The following is a 26,472-nucleotide window of genomic DNA, read 5'->3' as shown; positions in this document are numbered from 1 at the left end:
GTGGAGGATTTAAGTTGATTACTACAAACATTTACAATTTTAGACATGTTTTAGGTTTTCTTGTGATCGAAATAAGTCTGCACAGATTAAGAAAAAAAAAAAAGGAAAAATCTAGCCCCGCCCACCCGCCCTATCTCAATTGAGATGATTTTTTTTTAATTGTCGAGAACCAAAGCAGAATTTAATTACAAAATCCTTATTATTTCTCTACAAGAAATTACCATGTAAGACATGTTTTTGAGTACCATGTTATTCAAAGAATACTATGTAACTATGCATATTAAGAAAAAATGAAAGCCCAAGATTAAGTCCCACCCATCCTGCCCTGATCTAAATAGTAAGGAAGTTTTCATTCGTTGGCAGATCTAGGGACGATGTTTTCTTATAAAAATTTACCATTTTAAAGGTTTCTAAGAATAAAAAAATTCATCACAATTGAGATGGGGTGGGTGGGCGGGGTTTATATTTTACCTTTTTTTTAATATAGATAGCATCGTTTGAACAACACGATACTCAAAAACATGGTTTTAATTTATTGTAATTAAAGTATTTTGCAGTTAAGCTCGGGCCCCTTGATTCACAGCGAATAAAAAAAATCATGACAATTGGGATAGGGCGGGTGGGCGGGCTTATATTTTGCGTTTTTGTTTTAATATGTGTAGATAAAATGGAAAATTTGCATAAGGAAATATCGATTTTGCACTTAGGACCTTAAAACATTAGGGAATTAGATTAAACGAAACGACTTTTTGAAAGTGAACCTAGGTTTTATAATTACTTCATCAACGATTCAATTATTGAATGCTTATTGACCCAATGTTAGTATTTATTGAACGATTTTAAGTACAAAGTAGAAAAGTATGGCAAAGGCAGTCTAGAGAAAATTAGTTTATTGAAGTGGCTTAACATCATGTCGATATTTTCTTTAATATATTTAAAAACACTAACAATCAAAAATATGTTCGTCCTCGATGCTATCCAAAAGAAAAGAGTATCACATACAGTCCAGAGTTGCAAAACTTATTTACATTGAAATAATTTAATCATTAATTTTGTAAAAAAGAAGTTGGAATAGATCCCATAAAATAATTAAACATAAAAATAGTCAGCTACAACTCATGCTTTAAAATTTATCATCTCATATAAAAAGAAATCTTATTAAAAAATTAACTAAGATGAAGTTCTCGCATGAAGAGCAACATGTAGGGCATGTTGCAACTCTGGAGCTAAAGTCTGCACTACACTTTGAAAGAACGACTCGTTGGACTGGACCTGCCTAATGATATTGACCATTCTAAAGCCTTCGGGTTTACCAGGATCAATCACTTCTCTGTAGAAGGCTTCAGCGAGTATGTTGATAATTCTGGGAATATTTGAATTTCCTGCACCTGTTGACAAATGAAATTAGTAAAAAATGAGCGACTTTGGTTAAATCGTACCTAAAACGTGTGGATTATTTTGCTCCACCAGATCACATAAATAGCCATAGACGTGTGGCGCCTCGTCCGCGTCTTCGATAACCGGCAACCAGTTGAACCACAGCGGCATAATTTCGTCTAAATTAATTGCAGAAGCGTTATATTTCATGATTTTCGTAACCGCAGCTATCGCATTTTCAGTCGCATTTATGTTCCTCGCATCCTTCGATTCTGGATCGCTGATAACTTCCACCAAAGACGGAATAATTTTGGCCACTTCCCCCGCAAACTGTTCGCCGCCGAACTGCGCCAGCACCCCCCAACCATACGCCGCCGCTTGTCTAACTTCATGACTCTTATCCTTCACGTACAAGGCCAAAGGCTGCAGGAACAACCCCTGGTATTTGGCACACGCTGGCCCCGTGAACTCGATAACGTCGTCAAAAATGCAAATCCCCCACTGGCGATCCGCCCACGGCCTAGTCGGCACCAACAAATTGACAAAGTGGCTGCAAATCTGATCAAAGAACGGAATAAAACTCTCCCTGTACGCCAAAAACAGAGAATGTATCACTTCCGAGATTTTACTCAGAACGTAAATGTCATCCGACTCCTCGTCTTCGAGTTGTTCTTGAACAACCTCGTCGTAATCCTCGTCCAAGTGCTTCTTGTGTCTGTCGTTGGCCCGCTCGAAGTGCTCCTGCATCAACTTATCGATGATCCTCAACATCTCCGTCATCGCCTCCTGGTCGAGGCACCCAGCGCCCAGAGTCTGGATGCACCTCGCCAGCGAGTCCAACAAGATCATCAACACCTCGCTCTCCGGCTCGGTGTCTATCGCTTTGATTAATTCCGGGCAGATGAACCTCCACATGTCCTGGACGAACGCGGGGCCTTTGCAGGTGGCGCACTCGAGCAGCCACGGCAAGGACTCGGCGGCCGCGTTTCGGACGCTGTCGTGGAAGTAGAACTTCAGCATCGGCACCATGAGTTTGACGGTTTCTTCGGCGTAGTTAGCGAAGCTCTCTTTGAGCTCGCGGGCGTAGCAGACGAGCATCATGCAGGCGGCGGCCTTGTCCTCGAGCCCGGCCGTGCGGATGCCGAAGTTCTTTTGTTCGCCTAAGGAGACGAACTGCCAGTCGTCGTCGCCCTCGACGCCCTGCATGTCTTCGTTGTCGAGCAGGGCGACGTCGGGCTTCATGGCGGCGGTGCGCATCACGGGCCCCATCACCAGAGGGAGGTACTGCTCGAAGTTCTTTCCGAGGACTTTGCATATGCGCGACCACGCCGAAATTAAATAACTGGTCTGGGGGTCATCGTCCGGCAATTCGGCCCCCTCTCCGTGCGTCTTCAGCAACATATCCATAACTTCAGTAGCGTCAGCCATGAATTTGTCAGTCCCCACAGCCATACCGATCAAAGTGACGCACTCAATGGTTTTGCCTCGGAGCAACTTCAGTTCTTCTTTGTTGGCGTTTTGGATGATATATTTCAAACAGGGCATCAACCTGTCGTAGTAGGCGATAAATTCGGTCTCTGCCGTATCGGCGACACTCGCAATGGTAGTCACGACTTGCTCGAGCACCAACTTCGTACCCTTCTCCACCAACTCTTTGAATTTAGCGGTGAGAATTCCCTCCAATTTTGACATCAAACTGTCTAAATAAGTTGTGAGGATGTGTTTAGGACAGTCTTCGGCGAAATTGACAAGCGCAGCACCTGTAATACGAAGACAAGCACGTCAGTGAAGACAATTTTCTTCTGATATTAGTAATAGTGTCTTACCGGCGTGCGCTTGCACTCTTGGATTGCAGTTATCGTCCAAGAGCATCAACAGTCCCGGGACGACTCTATCGTGGAACTTCTTTTCGAAAACGGGGGCGAAGTCTGTCGAAAGTTGGCCTATGGTGTTGCAAGCGGCGTATCTGACGCGAGGGTGGGGGTCTTGGAGGTATCTGAGGACACCGTCCATCACTCCCGGTACGCCGTCCATGATCTGGGGTAACATGCCTTCCATTTGTTTGTGGCAGCCTTCTCCTATGGTACTTAGGGCCATCAGAGCTGCATGTCGTTGTTTCCAATCTGGACTGGCCAACATTGCTGGCACGTTTTGAGTTACAAGAGGTAAAATTACTTTACCGCCTGGAAAAAATCAGAGTGTTTTTCTAACTTCGTTAATGTTTAAATGTTATATTCGTACTTCGTAGGAGCTAAAATTACTACGTGCAAAAAACGCAGCTATAAAGCGTTTAGGGTTATTGAAAAATATAATTTTGTTTTTTTATTAATCCGAAAAAGTTTATTTCTACGGATGTTTATAGTACAAATTTGGTTTAAAAAATGAAAAAGACGTTTTAAAAATAGCAGCGGTCGAGGAAAGAATGTTGGCGACTGCCAGCTTTTATTACCGCCAGTCAACATAGTTCACGTGTTTTTCATGGGAAAATGTTAGCTAACTTAAGCTAAGTTCGTTTTCGAGATTTTAGACTGATGTATAAATCAAACAAACACTTTTTTTATTTTTTGGTTTGATTTATATTTATATTAGTCCAAAATCCCGAAAACGAACTTAACTTAAATTGTATATAAATATTATAGAAATTTTAGTAACCTGCAATATTAAATCTATCTATTATATCTAATTTGATGTTTTCTGAAAGTTTCAAATATTGTGGAATACGACAATGTCTCCCATTTCCACCTATTGGCTTTTTTATTAACCGTATTAGGATGATAAACCCTAAAACTACCAAACCGATTACTTTCAATTTTAAATGAACACTTCAAAATTGTTGTAAAGTTGCGAACATGTTTGTCTTTAGTAATCCTTTCCAAAAAACAAACTTAACACATCTGCAGTGTTCTTAATTAGAACAGTGTTATTTAAATCTTACTACATATCCAGCTTTTTCGAAAAAATTATAAAAATAGATTTTTTTTATTTACCGTAAAATAGGAATTGAATTCAATTTTGGCAAGTGATAGAATTTAAGATATAAAACAAATTCAAAAGTGGCCCCCCCTCCGCCCACCCACCCCTATGCCATTTTCACCACTCAATTTACTTTACTGGTGCTGAGACGGAAGTTCGATTTTACAATGATAAATTTAGAATCGAGGATAACATACTTTTTAAATTACATTTTTACTAAATTTTATTTTTTTTCGAAAAACGACTGGCATCAGTTTTCACACTTAAATATGAAAAATTATATAAAGAAAAAAATTCTAATAAAATAATGTCATAAATTAGCAGTATTAAGAGTAATCGCCAGAATGAAGAGGGGATGGGTGGGCGGGGCCATTGCTTTCTTAGAAACTCTGGGGGACAAAGTTAAACTTAGCTCCGCCCACCGACCCGTCCTCACATTATTTTTCTCTGAAATAAGATAAGGCTTATTTTGGCAAATGTGATATTCTCAAAAAAAAATAGAGGGCGGATGGGCGGGGCTAACACTTCCCAAGATAAGATTGATATTGATAAATGAAATACTCTCTAAGAAATTAAAGGGAGGGTGGGCGGGGCTAGAACCTACTAAGATAAAACTAATAATATTGGCAAATTACACATTTATTGTTTTAATTTAACGATTTCTTTGTTTTTGACTTTCGGTTCTTTGAATGTTTTTTTGTTTTATATTTAAAAATATATACATTATTTAAACAAATGGTCCTTTCGTATTACAATATTTTAAAATTATTAAAGATTCAAGCTAATCTGGCTCGCGAGTAGGCGGCAGTAGTATTTACTAAGGTAAGATTTATTTTGGCAGATGACATATTTTCCAAAAAAATAGAGGGCGGGTGGGCGGGGCTAACACTTGCCACGATAAGATTGATTTTGGCAAATGATATACCCTCTAAGAAAATAGACAGCCACTGCTTGCTTATAAGTTATAAGACTATAGAAAATAGCTAAACTCAACCCCGCCGACCTCCTTTCGCTATTTCACTGATTTATTTTATTTACTATAAAATGGGAATTGAATTCAATTTTGACAAGTGGGTAAATTTAAGATTTAAAACAAAGTCAAAAGTGGCCCCGCCCACCCACTCCTATTCCATTTTCATCACTCCATTAACTGGTGCTGAGACGGAAGTTCGATTTTATAATGATAAATGTAGAATCTAGAATAATATATATTTTTTATTATATTTTTACTAATTTTTTTTTTTTTTTCGAAAAACGACTGTCATCAGCTTTCACACTTACATAATGAAAAATCATATAAAGGAAAAAATTCTAATAAAATAATAATGTTGTCTTTAATTAACAGTATTAAAAGTAATCGCCAGAATGAAGAAAGTTAAACTTAGCCCCGCCCACCGACCCGTCCTCACATTATTTTCTTCTGAAATAAGAAATAAATCTCATTGCAATTAGTAAAAAAAAAAAACGTTTCATGCTTTTTTCTTTCCTGTTAAAGACCAGGTTCTATTAGTTCCAAAAGATCATATAATTAACCCGCCCCACCCACCCTCCTCCATTTCAGTGATTCATTTCATTTGGTCCGAATGTATACTGAACAGAAATAAAATCGTTAGAATGAGAACAGCACGGGTGGGCGGGGCTAGAACCTACTAAGATAAAACTAATAATATTGTCAAATGACACATTTATTGTTCTTCGAATGTTTTTTTGTTTTATATTTAAAAATATATGCACTATTTAAACAAATGCTCCTTTCGCATTACAGTATTTTAAAATTATTAATGATTCAAGTTAATGTGGCTCACGAATAGGCGGGGCTAGTATTTACTAAGATGACTTATTTTGGTAGATGCCATATTCTCAAAGACAGTAGTATCTGCTAAGATAAGACTGATTTTGGCAAATAATATACTCTCTAAGAAAATAAACAGTCACTGCGTGCTTATTATAAGACTATAGAAAATAGGTAAACTCAACCCAGTCCACCTCCTTTAGCCATTTCACTGACTTATCTTATTTACTATAAAATGGGAATTGAATTCAATTTTGACAAGTGAGTGAATTTAAGATTTAAAACAAAGTCAAAAGTGGCCCCGCCCACCCACCCTTATTCCATTTTCATCACTCAATTTACAGGTGCTGAGACAAAGTGCGATTTTATAATAACAAATATAGAATTTAGGACAATATATTTTTTTTAATTATATTTTTACTAAACTTTAATTTAATAAACTGACTCATTCTTTAATGTGATAAATCACAAGTTTAGACTCATATTGTGCACATTTTAGATAGTCATATTCGGTAAAATTTTGAGATGACGTCGTCATTTTTTGTGGGGATAAACAGATACATTTTGATTAAAAATTTACCATGCTTACGTCAGCTTTAAAATGTCCGCAAGATTTGAAAACATTCGGTTTTGCAGACTCAAAATTAACTGCAAAATGTTAGACAATTTTGATTTTTTTCCAAAAATCTGGTTGTCTGGGGTAAAAATTCAACACGGATTCATAAACTACACGTATAGGAACCATGTTATTTAATACAATTTAGAACCCATTTACTATGTCTAATTTTGAGGTAACGTCATCACATTATTGATAAGTTTAGTTTGCGTTTTACCATCTACATGATATTCATAAGACGGCGGACGGACGGATGGAAACGGGAGAACTATTTTTTTGTACTTCAGGGGTTGTGACATATCGAGAAAATATGAAAGTAGCCAGTCACCCGATGGACTTGATTAGCTTATGTTTCTTCGCCGATGATTTAATGGCGAATTGTCTTAGAAAAAAAAAACTTTAGGATACCAAATTTTGCCTCAGATTATAAAAAAAGTATTTATGACGTCATCTCAATTAAATAAATTTTAGGTGAAATACTCGTTAGTACTTAGTCCTTAACTTACAAGAAGTTTTTTTTTTTTAATACGACGTCGGTTTCTGAGGCGAAAGAATGTTCTGGCAAATAATTTTATCTGTTTTTAAGTGATTTTACGCAATGTTTTTTAATTCCGCCTCGTTTCATACTTTATCTTTATTTTCACTATGGAAAATTTCGATGTTTATTTCAGGGTTGGCCCGATTTAAATCGCAATCTGTCTGTTTGTAGTGTCTCGCCTGTGTCAATTTTATTGGACAGATAATAATAGCAAACGATATTCAACTTTTATAAAATAACACCATACTAAACTTGTGGTTTATGAATCCGTGTTTAGTTTTTACCCTAGACATTTCAAATTTTGTAAAAAAATTAAAATTGTACAGCAACACTTTACAATTTAACTTAAATTTAACCAAAAGTTATGCGTTCAAATGCGTAGAAAATGAAAATAACTAAATAAAATATAAAGCGCTATAAAAACTAAATGATTGATTTTTATATATAAAAAAAATTCCAACACTAATTTATTTCAAATCTACAAATTTTATAAAATAAATGGCCTACAAAAAAAAAAATCATAGTAACCCAGCATAAGTAGGACGGTTTATTTATAATGATGAACACCGGGCATAAGACGAGAGGAATGTACTAGACGTGTGTTTTGGAAGCTGTTCTGCAGCGTAGAATACGTGCATTAATGGCAAACTGTGTTCTGAAACTTCCAAATTAAACAAGATAATTCATCTTATTTATCTAAAAAATGACTACATTCTAGAATGTCAAAAATTATCAACATTTCAATTTTTTATTGCACTTATTTCTTACGAATTAATCTCGCGACTTAAAAAATTTGGATGACTAAGACAACAGAGGAGTAAATTATATTATAATCTTCCACTTCGGCCCACGATGAATGCTTTACTGCAGAAAATGAAAAAACAAATGCAAATTTTTCATTGAACTCGTTATTATGTTTTAACAACGTAATTTTTCCCAATTACTGGAACATCTAAATTAAACATTTAAGTACCGTAAATGTTTATTAGTTGTTTAAGCTTCAATTAACTTCTGTGTAAAAATTTTGTTACTTTGCTTTATTAAGTTTTCAACAATAAAATAATAAAAACACATCTAGCTTCACCTGTGGGACGCACTACCAAACAATAAAAAGCCATAACAACTTTTATGAATCACGGTCATTTATAAATTTTTAACAATAACGAGAGGTTTAGTTAATCGCAGCCGTGGGAGATTTGCATAATAATTGTTCAATTAATTCAATCGTCGCTTTTATTTATTTTTATTAATAATAAAAAAAAATTAAACCTCCAACACCCGCCAGCCCATTTCCCTCCGTTTTCATTTTTAACAGTAATTAAACAGCAACCTTTATTGTTTCACTGAACCCTGGCGAATACTTACGTGAATAATTTATTGATTAATTAAAATTCCGAATATTATCTGTTAGTGCAATGTCATCACCACTGAAGGACAGTTATTAATTATCCTTTAAATTGTCCCTAGCACCAACCATTAAATTTTATCACACTTGTTGCGCAATTTTTATTAAATTAATTCCAAAAATGATAATTTTCTCACGAAATTAAAAACATTCAACGCGATTAATGCAAAATATAAATTATGACTCGATACTCCATCATCACTGGAAAGCAAAAAAATCGCTAATTATAATAAACGCAAATGCCAACGCTGTATCAAATAAATCCGAAAATAAACCAATAAATCGCATAAAGTAAACACATCTGACATGTGAAAGACTTACCTAACCCACAAGCAAGGCGATCAAGCGCAGCCTCAGCAACTACATTATTACAGTCATTATCTTCGTCTAAAATTTCATCGGCTTCTGCCCAACCCTCCTCTTCTTCCAAATCAGCCATAAACTGAAGAATCAGAGGGACGAGTTGCTCCATGTATTTTCCAGCGTTTTTGCGGACCATCGCTGGGGCCATCTCAGCTAAAGTTACCATCACCTGAACGCAATCATTAACAATCGTCGTTAATTAAACCAAAATATCTACCTCTAAAGCTAACTGTCTCCAACTATCCAAAGCTCCAGCGTCGCTGAATATCTTCATACACATATCATAAATTGGTAGTAATTGGGGTCTTAAATATTTAGGGGTATTTTCAGCTAAGTCTATCAAAACTTTTAATAGAGTATCGTCGTCCTGCTGCTGCACGCTCTCAGCTATCACGTTCAACATAGGCGCCAACAAATCTCCGAAGTGTTTTAAGATTTGGGTCTCTTTATCGTGAATTAAGAGAAAAGAGCCCACAGCCCTCACCGCTTGGAATTTAACCTCGTAAGCTTCAGCTGGTGCTAAACTCTGCATCAGCATTTGTTTGATTAAGTCTAAATAGTTGTTTTGCTGGTTTCCAAAAACCCCTGGTACACTTGTGAACATCTGCAGGGCCGCTTCTTTAAGGACGTTATTGGGCGCGTTAGCGCATTGAAACAAAAACTAATCATATTATTGACATGTACATGTTCGCGTTTGCAAAATAGTCACCTGTAGAAACTCTGGCCATTGATTGTTCCCATCATCATCGATCAAATTCCTGGCAACTTCAGCTGCCACTTCACAAACTTTGTGTCTCAACTGCTCTGTCTGGTCTTGTTGGATCGCCAAAAGAACCTGCTCTTTCAGCTGGGCTTGACTCGCTGGGGGCAGTTTGGGGAAGAAGTCCATGAACTCGTTGGCGAAAAGCCGCCGCAGAAGCACCGCGGACATCTGTCTGGCCTCATCACCGAGACTCCCATTGTGTATAGCCCCCAGAAGATGGCTGATTTTCGCCTCGACGGGAAGATTGTTGTAGACTTCCTGCGAACGAGGGGGAATTAAATCGTGCGTCACACGCAATAAATAATTTGGCGCCCTTTTTCCACCTAAAAATAACCGGGATTCACGAGTGCAATGAATTGCGAAAAAATCAGCCTGCTGGTGAAAGGCGAACACGCCGAAGAATGTATGCAGGCGACAAAAAATGACCAAATAACTCCATGATGATTCATAGTCCAATTTTATGATTGTTAAGGGCCATGCTGTGAATACACGTTGTTGCAAGGAAAGTTCGGCTTAATTTCTGTTTGAACTACAAAGTGGCGCGCCCCAATTTTATCGCGCCTGGAAAGCGGGTTGGTAAAAAAAGGTTCTGCTTACCTCTGCTTGGGTCCGAATGTTATTATCAGTGGACAAAAGGGTTGTTAGTATTTGGTAAAATTGCTCTTGATCGGCGGCCATGGCGCCTCACCATGAAAGAACTCTGACAATTGGAGAGAATGGGTACCAACACCGCGGCGCACTAACACCCTAGACAGACAATTTGCTGACAATTTGGCACAAAAAAAAAACAACTGTCGCAATTTTACGATCACCATTTGCACAAAAAACACATAGGAAGAGAATAATTAAACAGTTTTACGAATTCTCTTCCATAAATAGCCTAATGCAAATTTACGGACGCTTGAAGCGTTTATAATTTAAATAACAAGTGTCATGGCGGCAAATCAAATGTCAAAAGTACGTCAAATTCGCAAACACGTGGGAATTCAATTATAATTAATTTTAACATAATTCTACGTTCAGACACAGTTACTTTTCTCAATAAATCAAGGTACTTTATTATTAATAAATTCTAATAAATTTAATTATACCACGTCAAGAAGTTGTCACTTAACCTTAATTTTTGTCCACGTTTGAAAAATTATTTTTGTAGATGCCTAAAGTACGTTCCACGGGGGGCCCGCCCCGGAAACAGGGCTTTAACAAATCCAACCATTCCATGAACCCTGAACGACCAACTGAAGGACTCAAGGGCGTCGCGAAAGTGCGTTCAAAAGCCACCATCAAGCGGTTGCAAATGTACAGAAATTTCAAACCAAAACGTGACAGAACTGGAAAGATTATAACCCCTGCGCCCTTCCAAGTAAGTCTATTGTGACAATTTTCACCCGTTTTAATAATTGTTGTAGGGGTGGCTGGCATCAGGCACTCAAGCTAGAGTGGAACCTAATCAGAAGTGGTTTGGGAACAGCCGTGTCATTTCTCAAAACGCCCTCCAAAAGTTTCAAACAGAATTAGGGGCTGCTGTGAAGAATCCTTACCAGATGGTCATGAAACCAACCACTCTCCCTATTACCTTGTTAAATGAAAAGGCTAAAAATGCAAGGGTGCATTTATTGGATACAGAAAGCTTTGAAAGTGTTTTTGGGCCAAAGAAGAGTAGGAAGAGGCCGAATATTGCAGTTAGGGGGGTGGAGGAGCTGTCACAGGCAGTTCAAGAGAAACAAGAAAAGTACAGTAATGAGAAAGATTCAAATATTGTGAGGGATGATGAAGGGGTCAGGGATTTACCAAGAGATTGGGTAATGGCAGCTGGACAATCCAAAAGAATCTGGAATGAACTATACAAAGTAGTTGATAGTAGTGATGTTTTATTACAAGTTTTAGATGCCAGAGACCCCATGGGCACCAGATCTTCGTACTTAGAGAAGTATTTAAGAACTGAAAAACCCCACAAGCACTTGATTTTTATTTTAAATAAAGTTGATTTGGTACCAACTTGGGCTACTCAGAGATGGGTAGCTATTTTGAGTAAAGAATATCCAACAATTGCGTTTCATGCCAGTATAATGCATCCATTTGGAAAAGGAGCTTTAATCAACATTTTGAGACAGTTTGCAAAACTCCACATAGACAAGAAACAAATCTCTGTAGGTTTAATTGGTTACCCTAATGTAGGCAAATCATCAATTATAAACACCTTAAGGAGCAAAAAAGTTTGTAAGGTGGCCCCAATCGCCGGAGAAACTAAAGTCTGGCAGTACATCACTTTAATGAGAAGAATTTACTTAATTGATTGTCCTGGAGTTGTTTACCCATCTGCTGAAACAGACACTGAAAAAGTGCTAAAAGGAGTTGTAAGGGTAGAACTTGTGAATAATCCTGAAGACTATATTGCCTCTGTTTTGGAACGAGTTAGAAGAGATTATCTTATTAAAACTTACAAAGTTGAAGACTGGACTACTGCTACTGAGTTTTTGGAAAAAATGGCCCATAGGTCTGGAAAGTTGTTGAAAAAGGGTGAACCAGACATATCAATTGTTGCAAGGATGGTGTTGAATGATTGGCAAAGAGGGAAATTGCCGTTCTACGTCAGTCCACCAGGGTTTGAAGACCCATTAACCCCAAAAGAAGAAAATAACGTCAACGTTGTACAAGACTTTAGTAAAATTAGGGTTGGTTTAAGTTATGAGGGAGCAGATGTGAAGGACTTACAACCAATTAAAAATATTGAAAAAGCGGTTGATGAAAGTAATGAAGCTGAGGAGGAAGATGGTGACAATAACGACAACACAAACATTTCTATTAAAAGTGAAAACAAACAAAGTGAAGATGATGGAATGGAATCTGATGCGTCTTCAGTCAGTGACGTTTATTCTGACATGGAGCCAAGAGAGAAAGAATATGCGGCGTCTGCAAGCGGACCGTTTGCTGTGGAAGACATTTCAACCACCAAAACGAAGAAAAAGAAGACGAAACCTGGCGATTCTGTACCTGTGGTTAAAAAATTGACAAGCAAGCAGAAGAGAGCGGTTGAGAGGTCGCAAAAACGCAAGAAAATCGGGAGCAACTTCTATGAAGTGGCCAATGTTAAAAACAGGAGTTATAGACCCAAACACGTCAAAAACACTAAAGTGTAATTATTTATTTCAAGTTGTAATAAATTTTCAAATGTAGTTATTTTTTATTTGTCACTGAAAAACACTGACGTTTGACATTTAACCATACGATGATTCATGTTTATAATAAATTGTGATTCACTTTCAAACCAAATCAAAAACAAGTACAATGTTTTCGAGCGGCCCCAATTTGACTAAATTAAAAACAAACTTGCGTCTGGCGATTTCCAGACTAAAGCTTCTCGAAAAGAAGAAAACTGAATTGACGGAAAAGTCGCGACGGGAAATTGCGGATTTCATTACTGCTGGAAAAATAGAACGAGCGAAAATAAGGGTTGAACACATAATAAGGTATGCGTTTATTCATTGTTAACATAGCGTGATCGCGCGATTTTCCAGAGAAGACTATTTGGTGGAGGCCATGGAGCTCGTCGAAATGTACTGTGATTTATTGTTAGCCCGCTTTGGTTTGATAACCAACATGAAAGAACTGGACGAGGGGATTGCCGAAGCCGTGTCCAGTTTAATTTGGGTGGCACCACGGCTGCAATCGGACTGTCAAGAGTTGAAAGTGATCGCCGACCTGTTGACGGCGAAATACGGCCACAACTACGCTGAAGCGTGCAGAGTGGAGTCCATTGAATCAATTAGTGAGAAGCTGAAGCATAAACTTTCAATTCAAAGCCCACCCAAGCTTTTAGTTGAAAAGTATGTGATAGAAATCGCTAAATGTTACAACATTCCATATGAACCTGACCCACAAGTCATGGAAACAGAGAAAGGTAGTTGTTTTTTTCTGATTACACAATATTTCCTTCACGTTGTAGGGAAAGACGCTATGTTGATTGATTTATCAGATAGGAATAATCTTGGTGGGGGCGGCATGCCTGCGCCCCCTGGTTTTTACGGGTTTCCGCAGCCGCCGCCGTTGCCTCCCATGACGGATCCGCTGCCAACGCCACCATTTACCTATCCAGTAAGTTTTCTAATAATGGTTGTATTTGTTGATTTATTTTGTGGCAGCCTTTAAAGGATCAAAACTGGAACATGCCGCCGTCAGGCCCGACCGCGCCGCCTCCAGCATTTTCATACAACATCCCTCCCAGTGATGAAGGGAAAGAAAGCAACACAGATTTCATGGTAAATAAATTTAAAAAACGAAAAACGACAAAATTGTGTAGTTTAGTCACTAGAAAAAAAAAAAAAGGGTTTCAGCTTATTAAGGGCGTTGGTTTTGACATTTCTGTATAATTTTGTTGAAAATATTTTTAAAAATTTATTAGTTGCGTTTTCACTACTTAATTTAACTGTTTGTTTGTGCTTCTAGGGTAGTTTACCAACTTATAGCATGGTCTTTCCCCATAATAATTTGCAGGTAATGCTTTTTATTAATAATTATTATTTCGTTTATTTCGTAATAAGCTGAAACACGGCGCGTTTTTTATTTTTGAATGGACACATATTCAGTATTATCCTGTTGATTTTAGGACAGCAAAGTTCCTCCTGATGATAATTTACAGGTAATTTTTCACTCAGCTTGATAGCTATAATCGCATTAGATCATCAGATGTGGGATTTATATATTTGTGTTAACATACGTGCTAGTTTTAGCAAAAATTAACAAATTAAACACTCCTCACTCGCTTTTTTTTTAAACACACGGTTTGCCAATTTTTAAAAAATTAGTGTATTTCTATTGACAGAATAACGACGAGCCGCAAAAACCGACTCCTAGGGGAAAATTGAACGAGGATAGTTATAATCTTCCTGATTTGCCTTCAGTACCATCAAACGCACCGCCTTCGCCTGACGCTTCAGATGACATTGACTTTGACGATTTAACCAGGAGATTCAATGAATTAAAAAAGAAGTATTAAGCTCATTTTTGTGTTGCTATTAGGTGCACAAGATAATAATTATATGAAGTACTAATCAACTAAAATGTTTATATAGTTTGTTATGGTGTGTACAGATGCTATTTTATTCATATTATATTCAATAAAGCGCCTCTAGTTTAAACTGCTTGATCATCATCATCCTTGTATTTGTAACTATAACCTGGTGCACCTTTAATATGGACGTTTTCCAATTTAAAAGTGCACCCAGCGGGCTCGTCAGGAATTTTACCATCAATGGGTAATTTGGCTGTGGTTACATACAGTATGTTCAGTTTGTCATTGCCAAAAGTAATTGAAGTTACTTGAGGTGTTGGCATGTGGATTGTCTTCAGCACTTCGCCTTTTTTTGGATCAAAGTGTATGATGGAGGCACTTTGAAGTGCTGTCACCCATAAATTACCTTCTCTGTCGATAGTTAACCCGTCGGGTAAACCTTGAATATCGTGTTTTTTAAAAGTGAAGAGTTCTTTCTGATTACCTACAATTTCACTGAAATTATTAAGTTGACAGTGTTTCCATTCTTACTAATTTCCCCATGTTCTCCATCGTAGTCAAACTGATACACGCCGGGGAACAACGTATCAATGTAGTACATTTTTTTGTTGTCAACGTCAAAAGCCAAACCGTTAGAAATCCCAATGTTGCTTAAGTGGCGTGTACAACTTCCTTTGGTCACACTATACAGCGAACCAAGACCGGGCACAGTGAGCCCATTTTCGTCTTGAGGACCCATGGTGCCCACCCATAGGCGGCCGAAAGGGTCCACTTTGGCCCCATTTAACCTATTTTTAGCTTTATCTGGGTGTGCATCGACCTCGCAAACGGTGGTACAATGGCAAACACTGTCAGTTTCGCCGTCCCATTTAAGAATGACGATATTGCGACCAAGACCAGCAATGAATCGGTCCGTTTTACCCTTGACGGGAAATGCGAAGGCTAAAGGTTGGTCTCCTGAGGGAATAATTTTAAGTTGACTTTATTACTATCGACCGAAAATGGCCCTTACCAACTTTCGCTTTTGTGATCAAGTTGGAAGCCGGTTTGTACCTGTAGATGGTTGACTGGGGGAGGTCGACGTAGTACAGGCTTCGGGTGGCTTCGTCCCAGTGAATCCTGGTACCTACTTGGAGGTTGTCGCCTATTGGGTTTATAATGATCATAGTTTTGACTAAAGTGGGTTCTGTCACTAATCTGAAGGTACTTTGATTTATTATCACTTTATAAACTGATTAGGAAATTTAATTAATATTCTGTTGGTTTTTTCATTTTAAAAATGACACGTCAGTAATGATTCCAGTGATTTTCCGTTACTTATTTTGGATAAAATTTTAGCCTCATCATCTTTCCATTAATAACTTCTGTGATAGCATTTAACCCTATGTTAATGAAAAAAAAACTGTTTTTCTATTAATCACTTTATTATCGTTATCATTATGTAACACAGATAAAATTGTAATATAATTATAGCTTGAAATTAACTCCGGGCAAGCCTTTAGCCCCAATTCCAGTCACCTTGTAAGTGGCCCCATGATTAGGTGGAGGCAATTCCACCCCATCCACAGTAAAAGCAGCCGTTGTAACATAAAGCTCGTCCAAATTCGGCCCCCCGAAAGCCACCGAAGTCACCTACCACACACCAATTACACCCAATTACCACCAATAAACCCCCCATTACCTGTTTCGCAGGAATCTCGATCGTCTGAAGAAGAGTTTCCGGTTTGCGGGGATCTATTTTAATCACTCTGCAACCATTAAAAATCGCCACCCACAGATTCCCATCGGTGTCTATAGCCATCCCGTCCGGAAACCCAGGGATTTTGTGCTTATCCAAAGTGAAAATGGGCTTCCCGTTAGCTACAATTTTACTTTATTATTACAATTATTGAATTTTATTTCGGTGTTGTAAATACACAAGCTGCCATGTTTCAGATCCACTTCGTACTCATCAATCGTCACTTTCAGCGAGTCAATGTAGTACATTTTTTTCAGGTCGCTGCTCCAGGCCAGACCGTTTGAAATGGAGATGTTGCTTAAGTGTTTTTTGAATTTTTGGCTGGAGTCGATGCTGAAGAGGCCGCCTTTGTTGCGGGCGACGTGGCCGTTTTCGGGCTCTTCGCCCATGGTGCCGACCCATAAGCGCCCGGTGGGGTCGCATTTGCCGTCGTTGAATCGGTTGTAGAGGGTGTCGGGGTTGTCGTCGACGGCGCCTATTTTTGTGAGATCGGACACGTCGGGGGTTTCACCGTCCCATTTGATTGTGTAGAGCTCGCGACCGATGCTGATGACGAATTTGTTTTTTTGGCCGTCGATGGGGATTATGATGGAGACGTGGCCGGTTCCTACGTAACCAAATTTTTGTAAAAATTACTTAAAAATGGTAAACATTTTGGGGATAAATTAAAAGTATATAGTATCAATACTTTTGACAATGTTAATAACGTAACCAAAATAAGAGTTAAATAGGTGCAAAATTAATATCAAATTTGAAAACTGGGAAAAATTCGTTTCAATATTCAGCTACTTTTAATTTTTTCTCATTACTATTTATTATATTTAAGTCTACTGTACATTTATTTCAAAAGCTTTCAAATAAGATAGGTAGTTCCATTACAAAAGTGTTGTTGTCGTTTTTAGTTTTTTTTTAATTTCGATGATTTTTGGTCAGAAAATAAAAAAAAAATGTTTCGTTTAAATACATATTTTAAAAATTCTATATTTCACTGGGCGATTTTGGAAAAATTATTTGGGTAATTATTTTCGAAAGTGTTCGAAAAAAGATCAAAGAGATTTTCTTTTGTATCCTAAAAATTGACATATTTATTGGGCGACTGTGAAAATATGGTAGGAATTTTCGAAGAAACGAGACGGAAAATAAATTCAAGTCTAAAACTACAAAAATGTTCCTTAGGCAATTTTCAAAGTTGGTCGAAAAAAGGTCGAAATTTTCAAAAGAGTGAAATATTGAAAAAATTTGCGTAAAAATCCACAAAAAATTCTGGGATGTAGATCTCGAGGTGCTGATTCAAAAAATATACAATGTTTATGGCACCAGGGCAAGATTTTTTAAATATTCGGATTGAAAGTCATTTTTTTAAAGCTAAAAATTGCCATATTTTATTGGACGATTCTAGAAAAATAGGAGTTTTCTAAGAAATTGAAGCCACAATAACTTCTGCAATTTTCGAAGGTGATCGAAGAATAAGCGAAATTTTCATAAATATTGAAAAATTTTGAAAAAGTTGGCTCAAAATCCAAAAAAAATCTAGGATATAAATCTTGGCGTGCTGGTACGAGCTTTCGAAGAAATGACGCCAAAAATAAATCCTGGAGAAGGAAATCTACAAAAAAAAATCTTTGGGAAATTTTCATAAAAGGGGAACATTGGAAAATTTAGATTTTTAAAAAGTGCCAATTTTGAAAATATACAATGTTTATGGAATTGAAGCAAGATTTTGGAAATATTCGGATTGAAAGTTTTTTTTTTATTAAAAAAATCCATAATTCATTGGCGATTCTGGGAAAATGGTACCAGTGTTTGAAGAAATGAAGCCGAAAATAATTTCTAGAGGACGGAATCTACAAAAATCTGATTAGGTAATTTTTGAAGGTGGTCAAAAAAGGTCGAAATTTTCATAAATCTCCAAATATTGAAAAACTGAGCTTCTGAAAAAGTTGCTACAAAGTCCACAAAAAATGTAGGGATGTAAATCTCGACGTGCTAATTCCAAAAATATGACGCACATATGTTCATCCCGCAACATTTTCAAAATGTGCGGTTTTAAAGACAAATTTTTCAAAATTTCCAAAAATTTCGAGATCTCAACGGTCGATTGTAGAAAAACTGTTGGTGATATGAATGAAACAAGACCGGAAGTGAGTTCTACGGCTCGGAATCTACAAGAAAATATATTTAGTGAAGTTTCGAAAATGGTCAAAAATGGGCCGAAATTTGAAGAAGGGTAGTATTGGAAAAATTTCACTTTTAAAAAAGTTGTCTAAAAATTCCCAAAAAATTCAAGGATGTAGATCTCGACGTGCTAATTCCAAAAATATGACGCACATATGTTCATCCCGCAACATTTTCAAAATGTGCGGTTTTAAAGACATATTTTTCAAAATTTCCAAAAATTTCGAGATCTCAACGGTCGATTGTAGAAAAACTGTTGGTGATATGAATGAAACAAGACCGGAAGTGAGTTCTACGGCTCGGAATCTACAAGAAAATATATTTAGTGAAGTTTCGAAAATGGTCAAAAATGGGCCGAAATTTGAAGGGGGGAGTATTGGAAAAATTTCATGTTTAAAGAAGTTGTCTAAAAATTCCCAAAAAATGTAGGAATGTAAATCTCGACGTGCTAATTCCAAAAATGTGACGCATGTATGTTCATCGCGCGACATTTTCAAAATGTGCGGTTTTATAGACAAATTTTTCAAAATTTCCAAAAGTTTTGAGATTTCAACTGTCGATTCTGAAAAAACTATTGGCAATATCAAAGAAACAAGGCTGGAAGTGAGTTCTAAGGCTCGAAATTTACAAGAAAATATATTTAGTTAAGTTTCGAAAATGGTCAAAAATGGGCCGAATCAGAAAAATTTCACTTTTAAAAAAGTTGTCTAAAAAGTCTGAAAAAAATCGAAGATGTAGATCTCAGCATGCTGATTCCAATAATATGACGCATATATGTTCATCGTGCAACATTTTTCAAAATTTCCAAAAATTTCGAGATTTAAACTGTCGATTCTAGAAAAACTATTAGATATATCAAAGAAACAAGGCCGGAAGTGAGTTCTAGGACTCGAAATCTACAAAAAAATATCTTGAGTGAAGTTTCGAAAATGGTCAAAAATGGGTCTAAATTTGAAAAATTTCATTTTTAAAAAAGTTGTCTAGAAATTCTCAAAAAATTCAGGGATGTAGATGTCGACGTAGTGATTCCAAAAATATGACGCTTATATGTTCATCGCACAACATTTTCAAAATGTGCGGTTTGAAAGACAAATTTTTCAAAATTTCCAAAAATTTTGAGATTTCAACGTTCGATTCTAGAAAAACTATTACAGATATCATAGAAACAAGGCTGGAAGTGAGTTCTAGAGCTCGAAATTTACAATAAAATATGTTTAGTTAAGTTTCGAAAATGGTCAAAAATTCGCCGAAATTTGAAGAGGAGGGGAGTATTGGAAAAATTTCACTTTTAAAAAAGTTGTCTAAAAATTCTCAAAAAATTCAGGGATGTAGCTCTCGACGTACTGATTACAAAAATATGGCGCGTGCATGTCCAACGCGCAACATTTTCAAAATGTTCCGTTTTAAAGACAAATTTTTCAAAAATTCAGAATATTTCGGTATTTCAACTGTCGATTCTGGAAAACCTGTTGGAGTTATCACAGAAACTAGGCAGGAAGTGAGCTCTAGGGCTCGAAATTTACAAGAAAATATATTTCGTTAAGTTTCAAAAATGGTCAAAAATGTATTATCTTTATTTTGTTGCGTTATTTTGTAAAATCTGAAAAGGCGAATGAGAGAAGCTTAATTTTTTTACAGTCCAAAGGGAGAGGATTCCGCACTAAAACGATTGAAAAAAATTGAGGGAAGGCTATTTTGACAAATCTTCCCTCGTCCCTGAAGTACAGTCGAACAATTTATTATTATCAAATTTAACTTTGAGTTCACTTTTTTCTTTGTTGATGACCCTTATGAGCTAAAATGCGTGGATTGTTAAAATACAGGTGAAAAGTGTAGTATGCATATGTTTCTAGTGACTTTTTCCATATAAATTTTTTTTAATGAGGTCATAAGCATTGCAGCAAGGACACGTATATTAATTTGAATAGGTTTTTCAAAAAATCTGGATATTTTCGTATTATAGGGGTCATAAAACGTCCAGAAAACCTAAAAGTATCCAGTCGCCCGATGGACTCGCTTTCACTAAATATTTTCTTAACTTACGTTCGGAAAGTAAAAATGGGATAACAATTAATCGTTTCTGGGTGAATAAGCATTTGTATTTTTGTTTCACGATTTTTAATTTTTCGATTCAATGTTTCGATTTTTCTAATTGTCAATTTTAAATTTTTCCTTTCCTCAATTTTACGATTTTGCTATTTTTAATTTCAATTACGTATATACTTAATTTTTCAAACTTTCGACGTATGAGTTTTTCCATTTTTCACTTCCTCGGTTTTTATAATTTTTCGGTTTCTCCATTTTCAATTTTTCGTTTCTCGATTTTTAATATTCAGATTTTTCAATTTGTTTTTCATTTTCCCGATTATTATTACTACATAAATCAAACTAAATAAAATAATAATTCAGTAATGTAAATAAAGATTAATTCAATTTAAATTAACTATTCGATTTTAATTTCGCAATTTTTCGTTTTCACAATTGTTGTGTTTAATTTTTGTTTATTTTAATTTTTTGATTTGCAGTTTTTCAATTTTAAATTTTCTATTTTTTTTCAATTCCTCAATGTTGCGGTGTTGTTTCTCAAATTTTAATTTTTAATTTTTCAAATTTTCGTTTCTTCAACTTTACGGTTTAGCAGTTTTTCGATTTTTCAAATATGTATATTACATTTTTTTAATTTTTCTGTTTTTGGATGTTCCAGTGTAACAATTTTTAAGTTTTTCATTTTTGATTATCCAATTTCTCGGTGTTCAATTTTTCGATTTTTATTTTCTCGATTTAATATTTTTCGATTTGTAGTTATTTTAATTTTTTTTCGTGAATTTTGTAATTTTTCGTCTCTCAATTTTTAATTTTCAAGTTATTCAATTTTTATATTTTGAATTTCTCGAATTCTTAAGCTCTTAGATGTTTCATTGGTGTCATTTTTCGATTTTTTAATTTTTAATTTTTACAATTCTTGAAGTATTTTTCGATTTTTCAATTTTTAGTCATTTTATTTTTCCGTTGTTTTCAATTTTGTGGTTTTGCGTCTCCTATTTTTTAATTTTTCGGTTTTCAAAAATTTCACTTTAAAAAAGTTGTCTACAAATTCTCAAAAAATTCAGGGATGTAGATCTCGACGTGCTGATTACAAAAATACGGCGCATGCATGTTCAAAATGTTCCGTTTTAAAGACAAAATTTTCAAAAATTCCAAATATTTCGATATTTCAACTGTCGATTTTGAAAAAACTGTTGAAGTTATCAAAGAAACTAGGCAGGAAGTGAGTTCTGGGGCTCGAAATCTACAAGAAAATGTATTTAGTGAAGTTTCGAAAATGGTCAAAAATGGGCCGAAATTTCAAGAAGGGAAAAATTTCAATTTAAAAAAAAATTGTCTTAAAATTCTCAAAAAATTCAAGGATGTAGATATCGACGTGCTGATTCCAAAAATACAGTGGGTTTGTTGTCACGAAGCAATATTTTCGAAATATTCAGAGTGAAATTCCAATTTTTTGAAATTTTAAAAAATTCCGTTATTTCAATGAGCCATTCTGGGGACACGATTAGAGTTATCAAAGAAGTGAAGCCAGAATATATTTGGTTAAATTTCGAAAATAGCTGGAAATTGCATAAGAGAGATACTTATGTATTGAAAATTTTCATTTTTGGAGAGAAATTTCAGAATAATTAAAAAAAAATGAGACACATTTTTTTTTTGGAGCTCATGTATACGTAATCTAGGGGCGGACTTTTAAACCACAAATAAAGAAACGTGTCACATGATTACTTAATAGAATGACCCCATAATAATATTTTTTCTACTTATCGCTCGATATACATCTGATATTGCGTTACATCCAAAAATACAGCCAGAAATGCATCTCGAATTATCACTAAAGATTAACTAAGACGGACATTTCTAGGTTAAGCAAATACAGAAACACATCAAGAATATTATTATGCTATTTCCACGTACAAACACCGCCGTTCCTATTTACATTATGAATGAAAACACGTGTCCACTCACCGATGACAGCCGTCGTGTGTTTTTTTGTTGCCGGCACATACCGGTGTATTGATTTTCCGAAAATATCCACGAAGTAGAGGCTCTGGGTGGCTGCGTTCCAGTGAGGACCTTCTCCTAATTCCGTAGCTTCTGTAATTCGCTCCACTTTCGGTGCCATGTTGCGTGAACGATTGCACGATTGTGTCTCTGTTGGTTTAAATAAGTCAACAATCGAGGCTTGTTAGTCGTTAACACTGACCCTGAAATAGCTGTGGCTTAATTCGTATATAAACGGATTTTTCTGATAGGTATTATCAGGAATTCGGGCATGAAAATGTCAATAGAGATTAGCGGGAGATGAGAAAAGCAAGAATACCGGTTGCGATTGGTAATTAATTCATGTTTTAAATATTTTCTTGATTGGTGTGCTGCAATTCAGCACGTTTTATCGGTTTTGTGATAGCTACTGCACCTGTTGCGTCGATTTCAGTCATTCGAAGAAGTTGTGGGCGCTGATAATTTCGTACAATTGAGTGTACATTATTTATAAACTGTTTATGTTGGAGAGACGTTTCTGTTTTGTGATGCAATGTAATTGTTCTGCAGTTTTTTAAACATAGTCGAATTTGGATTAAGTTTCGTGAGCTTTCACGTTGATAATTTTACTAATCTTCATACGTAGAGTATGAATACAATGTTCGGAAAAAAATATATAATTAATGTAATCTGACTGTGTAGAATGAGAAAATAATGTTTTGTTTGTGATAATATGAGACACATAGTGACATTTCACTTTGACACTAATAATACTTACATTGTTTTAGTCGGAATAAAATTCTAGAGTATTCTAGATCTTCGTCGTTTAGTACCTACTATTTTTCTTCTGCTGCACTGTTTTCAAGCTTACCTTGCAATTTTTGTCTCTTGACCGAACGTAAGATTTGATTTACAAATTTGTGGTATACCAAATTTGAAATTTTAATTTCGCGTTCAGAGAAACAACAAGATTGCGAAACTACATTTGAAAAATTAAAAATAGAGGAAAAACTCATTCAGTAATATAGGCAATCGCCCATGCGCTCGCACTTGTAGCGGAATTTAAACCTTGGTTTTGATGGATTTCTTGTGTATATATATTTTTTAATTCTATAAAATGAAATACACCTGCAATTGTGGTGTCGAATTTGTCTTGAGTGTTCACCCTAGCCCAAGACATCCAGATTTTTGAAAAAAAAAATCGAAATTGTCTAAAACATTTTGAAATTTAATTAACTTTGAAGCTGCAAAATCAAATGCTCTGGAATCTTGCAAACGTTTTAAGGTTATCGTAATCATGGTAAATCGTTAATCAAAATTTACTTGTTTATTCCCTCCCAAAAGATTGATGACGTCGTCTCAAAATTGTGACGAATTAATCCTCTCTGTAATATGAAAAATTTTATGGTTGAATATTTGTAGTTTATCAATGTACTCATAATTTTTAGATATACTTATACAGGGTTACTAAAAAAAAGTGAATGAATGAGGCAATTTATTGTATTTATTATACAATTATTCATTAATTAGATCAAGAACGACTCATTCCATTTTTCCGAAAATTTGGGAATACAGTACTGTGTATCTATCTGAATTGATATATGTCCTTTTAAAAATGTTGACGACGTCATTACAAAATTTTGCAGAAACTCACTTGTTTGATTCTCCATTTTTCAGTTTTTCGATTTTCCTATTTGCAAATTTTCATTTTTATTTTTCTCAATTTTTCGTTTTTTCAATTACTTGATCTTTGGTTTTCTCGATTTTTCAAATTTTCGATTTTTAGATTTTTCGAATCTTCAACTTTTCATTCTAGTTCTAGGTTTCTCAATTTCTCAATTTCTCGATTTCCCAATTTCTCAATTTCTTAATTTATCGAATTTTTAGTTCTACATTTTCGATTTCTCAATTTTTCCAATTTTCAAAATCTCAATTTCTCAAGTTTTTAATTTCTCAATTTCTTCACTATTTGATTCTGGATTTTTCGATTTTTCGTTGCTCGATTTTCGACATTTCGATTTTTCGAAGTCTGAATTTTTAGTTTTTTCAATTGCTTGATCTTTGGATTTATCGATTTTTTGAAATTTTCAAGTTTCCAAATTATCAATTTTTTCATTTCCCAATTTTCAATTTTTAGATTTTTAAAATTTTTGCTTTTTCGATTTTTCAAATTTCCAATTTTTTAAATTTTCAAATTCTCAGTTTTTCATTCTGGTTCTACTTTTCTCGATTTCTCAGTTTCTCGATTTTCCAGTTTCTCAATTTATCGAATTTTTGGTTCTACATTTTTCGATTTCTCGATTTTTAGAATTCTCAATTTTTTGGTTTTCCGAATTTTCAAATTTTCAATTTCTCAAGTTCTCGATTTCTCAATTTCTTAATTTTTTTGATTCTGCATTTTACCGATTTACCGGTTTTGGAATTGTCAGTTTTTTTTTTCGATTTTTAGTTGTTCGATTTTCGATATTTCGATTTTTCGAATTCTCAATTTTTCATTTTTTCAATTGCTTGATCTGTGGACTTCTCGATGTTTCCAAATTTTAATTTTTTTATTTTTCAATTATCCAAGTTCTCTATTTTCGATTTCCCGATTTTTGTTTAGATTTTTCAAATTTTTGATGTTTCGAATGCTAAATTTTTCATTCTAGTTTTAGTTTTCTCGATTTCCCAATTCCTCAATTTATCGAATTTTTGGTTCTGCATTTGTCGATTTCTTGATTTCTCAATTTCTCCATTTTATGATTCTACATTTTTCGATTTCTTGATTTCTGGATTTTTTTCAAATTTTCGATTTTTTATTTTTCAATTTTCCAAGTTCTCAATTTTTCAATTTCCCGATTTTCAAAAATTTTCAATTTGTCAAGTTTTCCATTTCTCAATTTCTTCATTTTTTCGATTCTGCATTTTTCGATTTTCGAATTTTTATTTTTATTTTTCGATTTTTCGTTGCTCGATTTTCGATTTTTCGATTTTTGGAATTCTCAGTTTTCCGTTTTTTTAATTGCTTGATTTCTCGATTTTTTCAATTTTTCAATTTTTTTATTTTTCAATTTTCCAAGATTTTTTGATTTTTTGAATTCTCAGTTTTTCAATCTAGTTTTTCTCGATTTATCATTTTCTCGATGTTTCGATTTCCTAATTTCTCAATTTATCGAATTTTTGGTTCTACATTTTTCGATTTCCCGATTTTTCGAATTCTCAATTTTTTAGTGTTTCGAATTTTCAAATTCTCAAATTCTCAAGTTCTTGATTTCTCACTTGCTCCATTTTTTCTGATTGTGCATTTTTCATTTTCTCGATTTTCAATTTCTCGATTTTTCGTTTTCGAATTTTCATTTTTATTTTTCGATTTTTCGTTGTTCGAAATTTCGATTTTTCGAATTCTCAATTTTTCGTTTTTTCAACTGCTTGATGTTTGAATTTCCTGATTTTTAAAATTTTCAATTTTTTTATTTTTCGATTTTCCAAGTTCCCAAATATTTCGATTTTCCGATTTTTGATTTTTAGATTATTCAGATTTTTGCTTTTTCGATTTCTCGATTTTTCGAATTTTCAAATTCTCAATTTCTCAAGTTCTCGATGTCTCAATTTCTTCATTCTGCATTTTTCAATTTCTCGATTTTTTGATTTTCGAATTTTCATTTTTATTTTTCAATTTTTTTATTTTTCAATTTTCCAAGTTCTCAATTTTT

The 26,472-nt window shown here is 35.0% G+C and overlaps 5 protein-coding genes across 10 annotated transcripts; 2 read left to right on the top strand and 3 right to left on the bottom strand.

The window, feature by feature from the left end:
• Window positions 1-875: 875 nt before the first annotated feature.
• Window positions 876-10,534, bottom strand: Karybeta3 (Karyopherin beta 3). The gene is made up of 7 exons (XM_064062310.1): window positions 10,425-10,534; window positions 9,774-10,085; window positions 9,282-9,725; window positions 9,023-9,233; window positions 3,204-3,560; window positions 1,440-3,137; window positions 876-1,388 (listed from the first exon to the last, which is right to left on the bottom strand). The coding sequence occupies exons 1-7, from the start codon at window positions 10,503-10,505 to the stop codon at window positions 1,171-1,173; spliced, it is 3,321 nt and encodes a 1,106-aa protein (XP_063918380.1). The 5' UTR covers window positions 10,506-10,534; the 3' UTR covers window positions 876-1,170.
• Window positions 10,535-10,755: 221 nt separating this feature from the next.
• Window positions 10,756-13,003, top strand: LOC135133792 (nucleolar GTP-binding protein 2). The gene is made up of 3 exons (XM_064062311.1): window positions 10,756-10,878; window positions 10,981-11,190; window positions 11,237-13,003. The coding sequence occupies exons 2-3, from the start codon at window positions 10,981-10,983 to the stop codon at window positions 12,965-12,967; spliced, it is 1,941 nt and encodes a 646-aa protein (XP_063918381.1). The 5' UTR covers window positions 10,756-10,878; the 3' UTR covers window positions 12,968-13,003.
• Window positions 13,004-13,036: 33 nt separating this feature from the next.
• On the top strand, window positions 13,037-14,965 carry LOC135133455 (IST1 homolog). 5 transcript variants are annotated; one of them, XM_064061850.1, is made up of 7 exons: window positions 13,037-13,297; window positions 13,346-13,728; window positions 13,780-13,922; window positions 13,970-14,086; window positions 14,274-14,321; window positions 14,434-14,466; window positions 14,650-14,965. In XM_064061850.1, exons 1-7 carry the CDS (start codon window positions 13,116-13,118, stop codon window positions 14,821-14,823), a joined length of 1,080 nt encoding a protein of 359 aa, XP_063917920.1. In that variant the 5' UTR covers window positions 13,037-13,115; the 3' UTR covers window positions 14,824-14,965. The 5 variants fall into 5 exon arrangements, with proteins under 5 accessions (XP_063917920.1, XP_063917919.1, XP_063917922.1 ...); XM_064061849.1 differs by having other exon boundaries at window positions 13,774-13,922; XM_064061852.1 differs by lacking the exon at window positions 14,274-14,321 and having other exon boundaries at window positions 13,774-13,922.
• Window positions 14,873-16,168, bottom strand: LOC135133456 (regucalcin-like). Its single transcript, XM_064061854.1, has 3 exons — window positions 15,851-16,168; window positions 15,370-15,795; window positions 14,873-15,322 (listed from the first exon to the last, which is right to left on the bottom strand). The coding sequence occupies exons 1-3, from the start codon at window positions 16,002-16,004 to the stop codon at window positions 14,961-14,963; spliced, it is 942 nt and encodes a 313-aa protein (XP_063917924.1). The 5' UTR covers window positions 16,005-16,168; the 3' UTR covers window positions 14,873-14,960.
• A 75-nt stretch (window positions 16,169-16,243) lies between these two features.
• LOC135133457 (regucalcin-like) lies at window positions 16,244-23,223 on the bottom strand. 2 transcript variants are annotated; one of them, XM_064061856.1, is made up of 5 exons: window positions 23,004-23,223; window positions 22,766-22,951; window positions 16,755-17,183; window positions 16,520-16,698; window positions 16,244-16,470 (listed from the first exon to the last, which is right to left on the bottom strand). In XM_064061856.1, the coding sequence occupies exons 2-5, from the start codon at window positions 22,920-22,922 to the stop codon at window positions 16,306-16,308; spliced, it is 930 nt and encodes a 309-aa protein (XP_063917926.1). In that variant the 5' UTR covers window positions 22,923-22,951; window positions 23,004-23,223; the 3' UTR covers window positions 16,244-16,305. The 2 variants fall into 2 exon arrangements, with proteins under 2 accessions (XP_063917926.1, XP_063917925.1); XM_064061855.1 differs by having other exon boundaries at window positions 22,766-23,222.
• Between the last annotated feature and the right edge of the window lie 3,249 nt (window positions 23,224-26,472).

This window comes from Zophobas morio, unplaced genomic scaffold (assembly GCF_036711695.1).
Source record: "Zophobas morio isolate AGI-343-1 ecotype UQ-CSIRO unplaced genomic scaffold, CSIRO_AGI_Zmor_V1 ptg000022l, whole genome shotgun sequence".
NCBI classification, from domain to species: domain Eukaryota; kingdom Metazoa; phylum Arthropoda; class Insecta; order Coleoptera; family Tenebrionidae; genus Zophobas; species Zophobas morio.
This window is presented reverse-complemented; position numbering and strand designations above follow the sequence as displayed.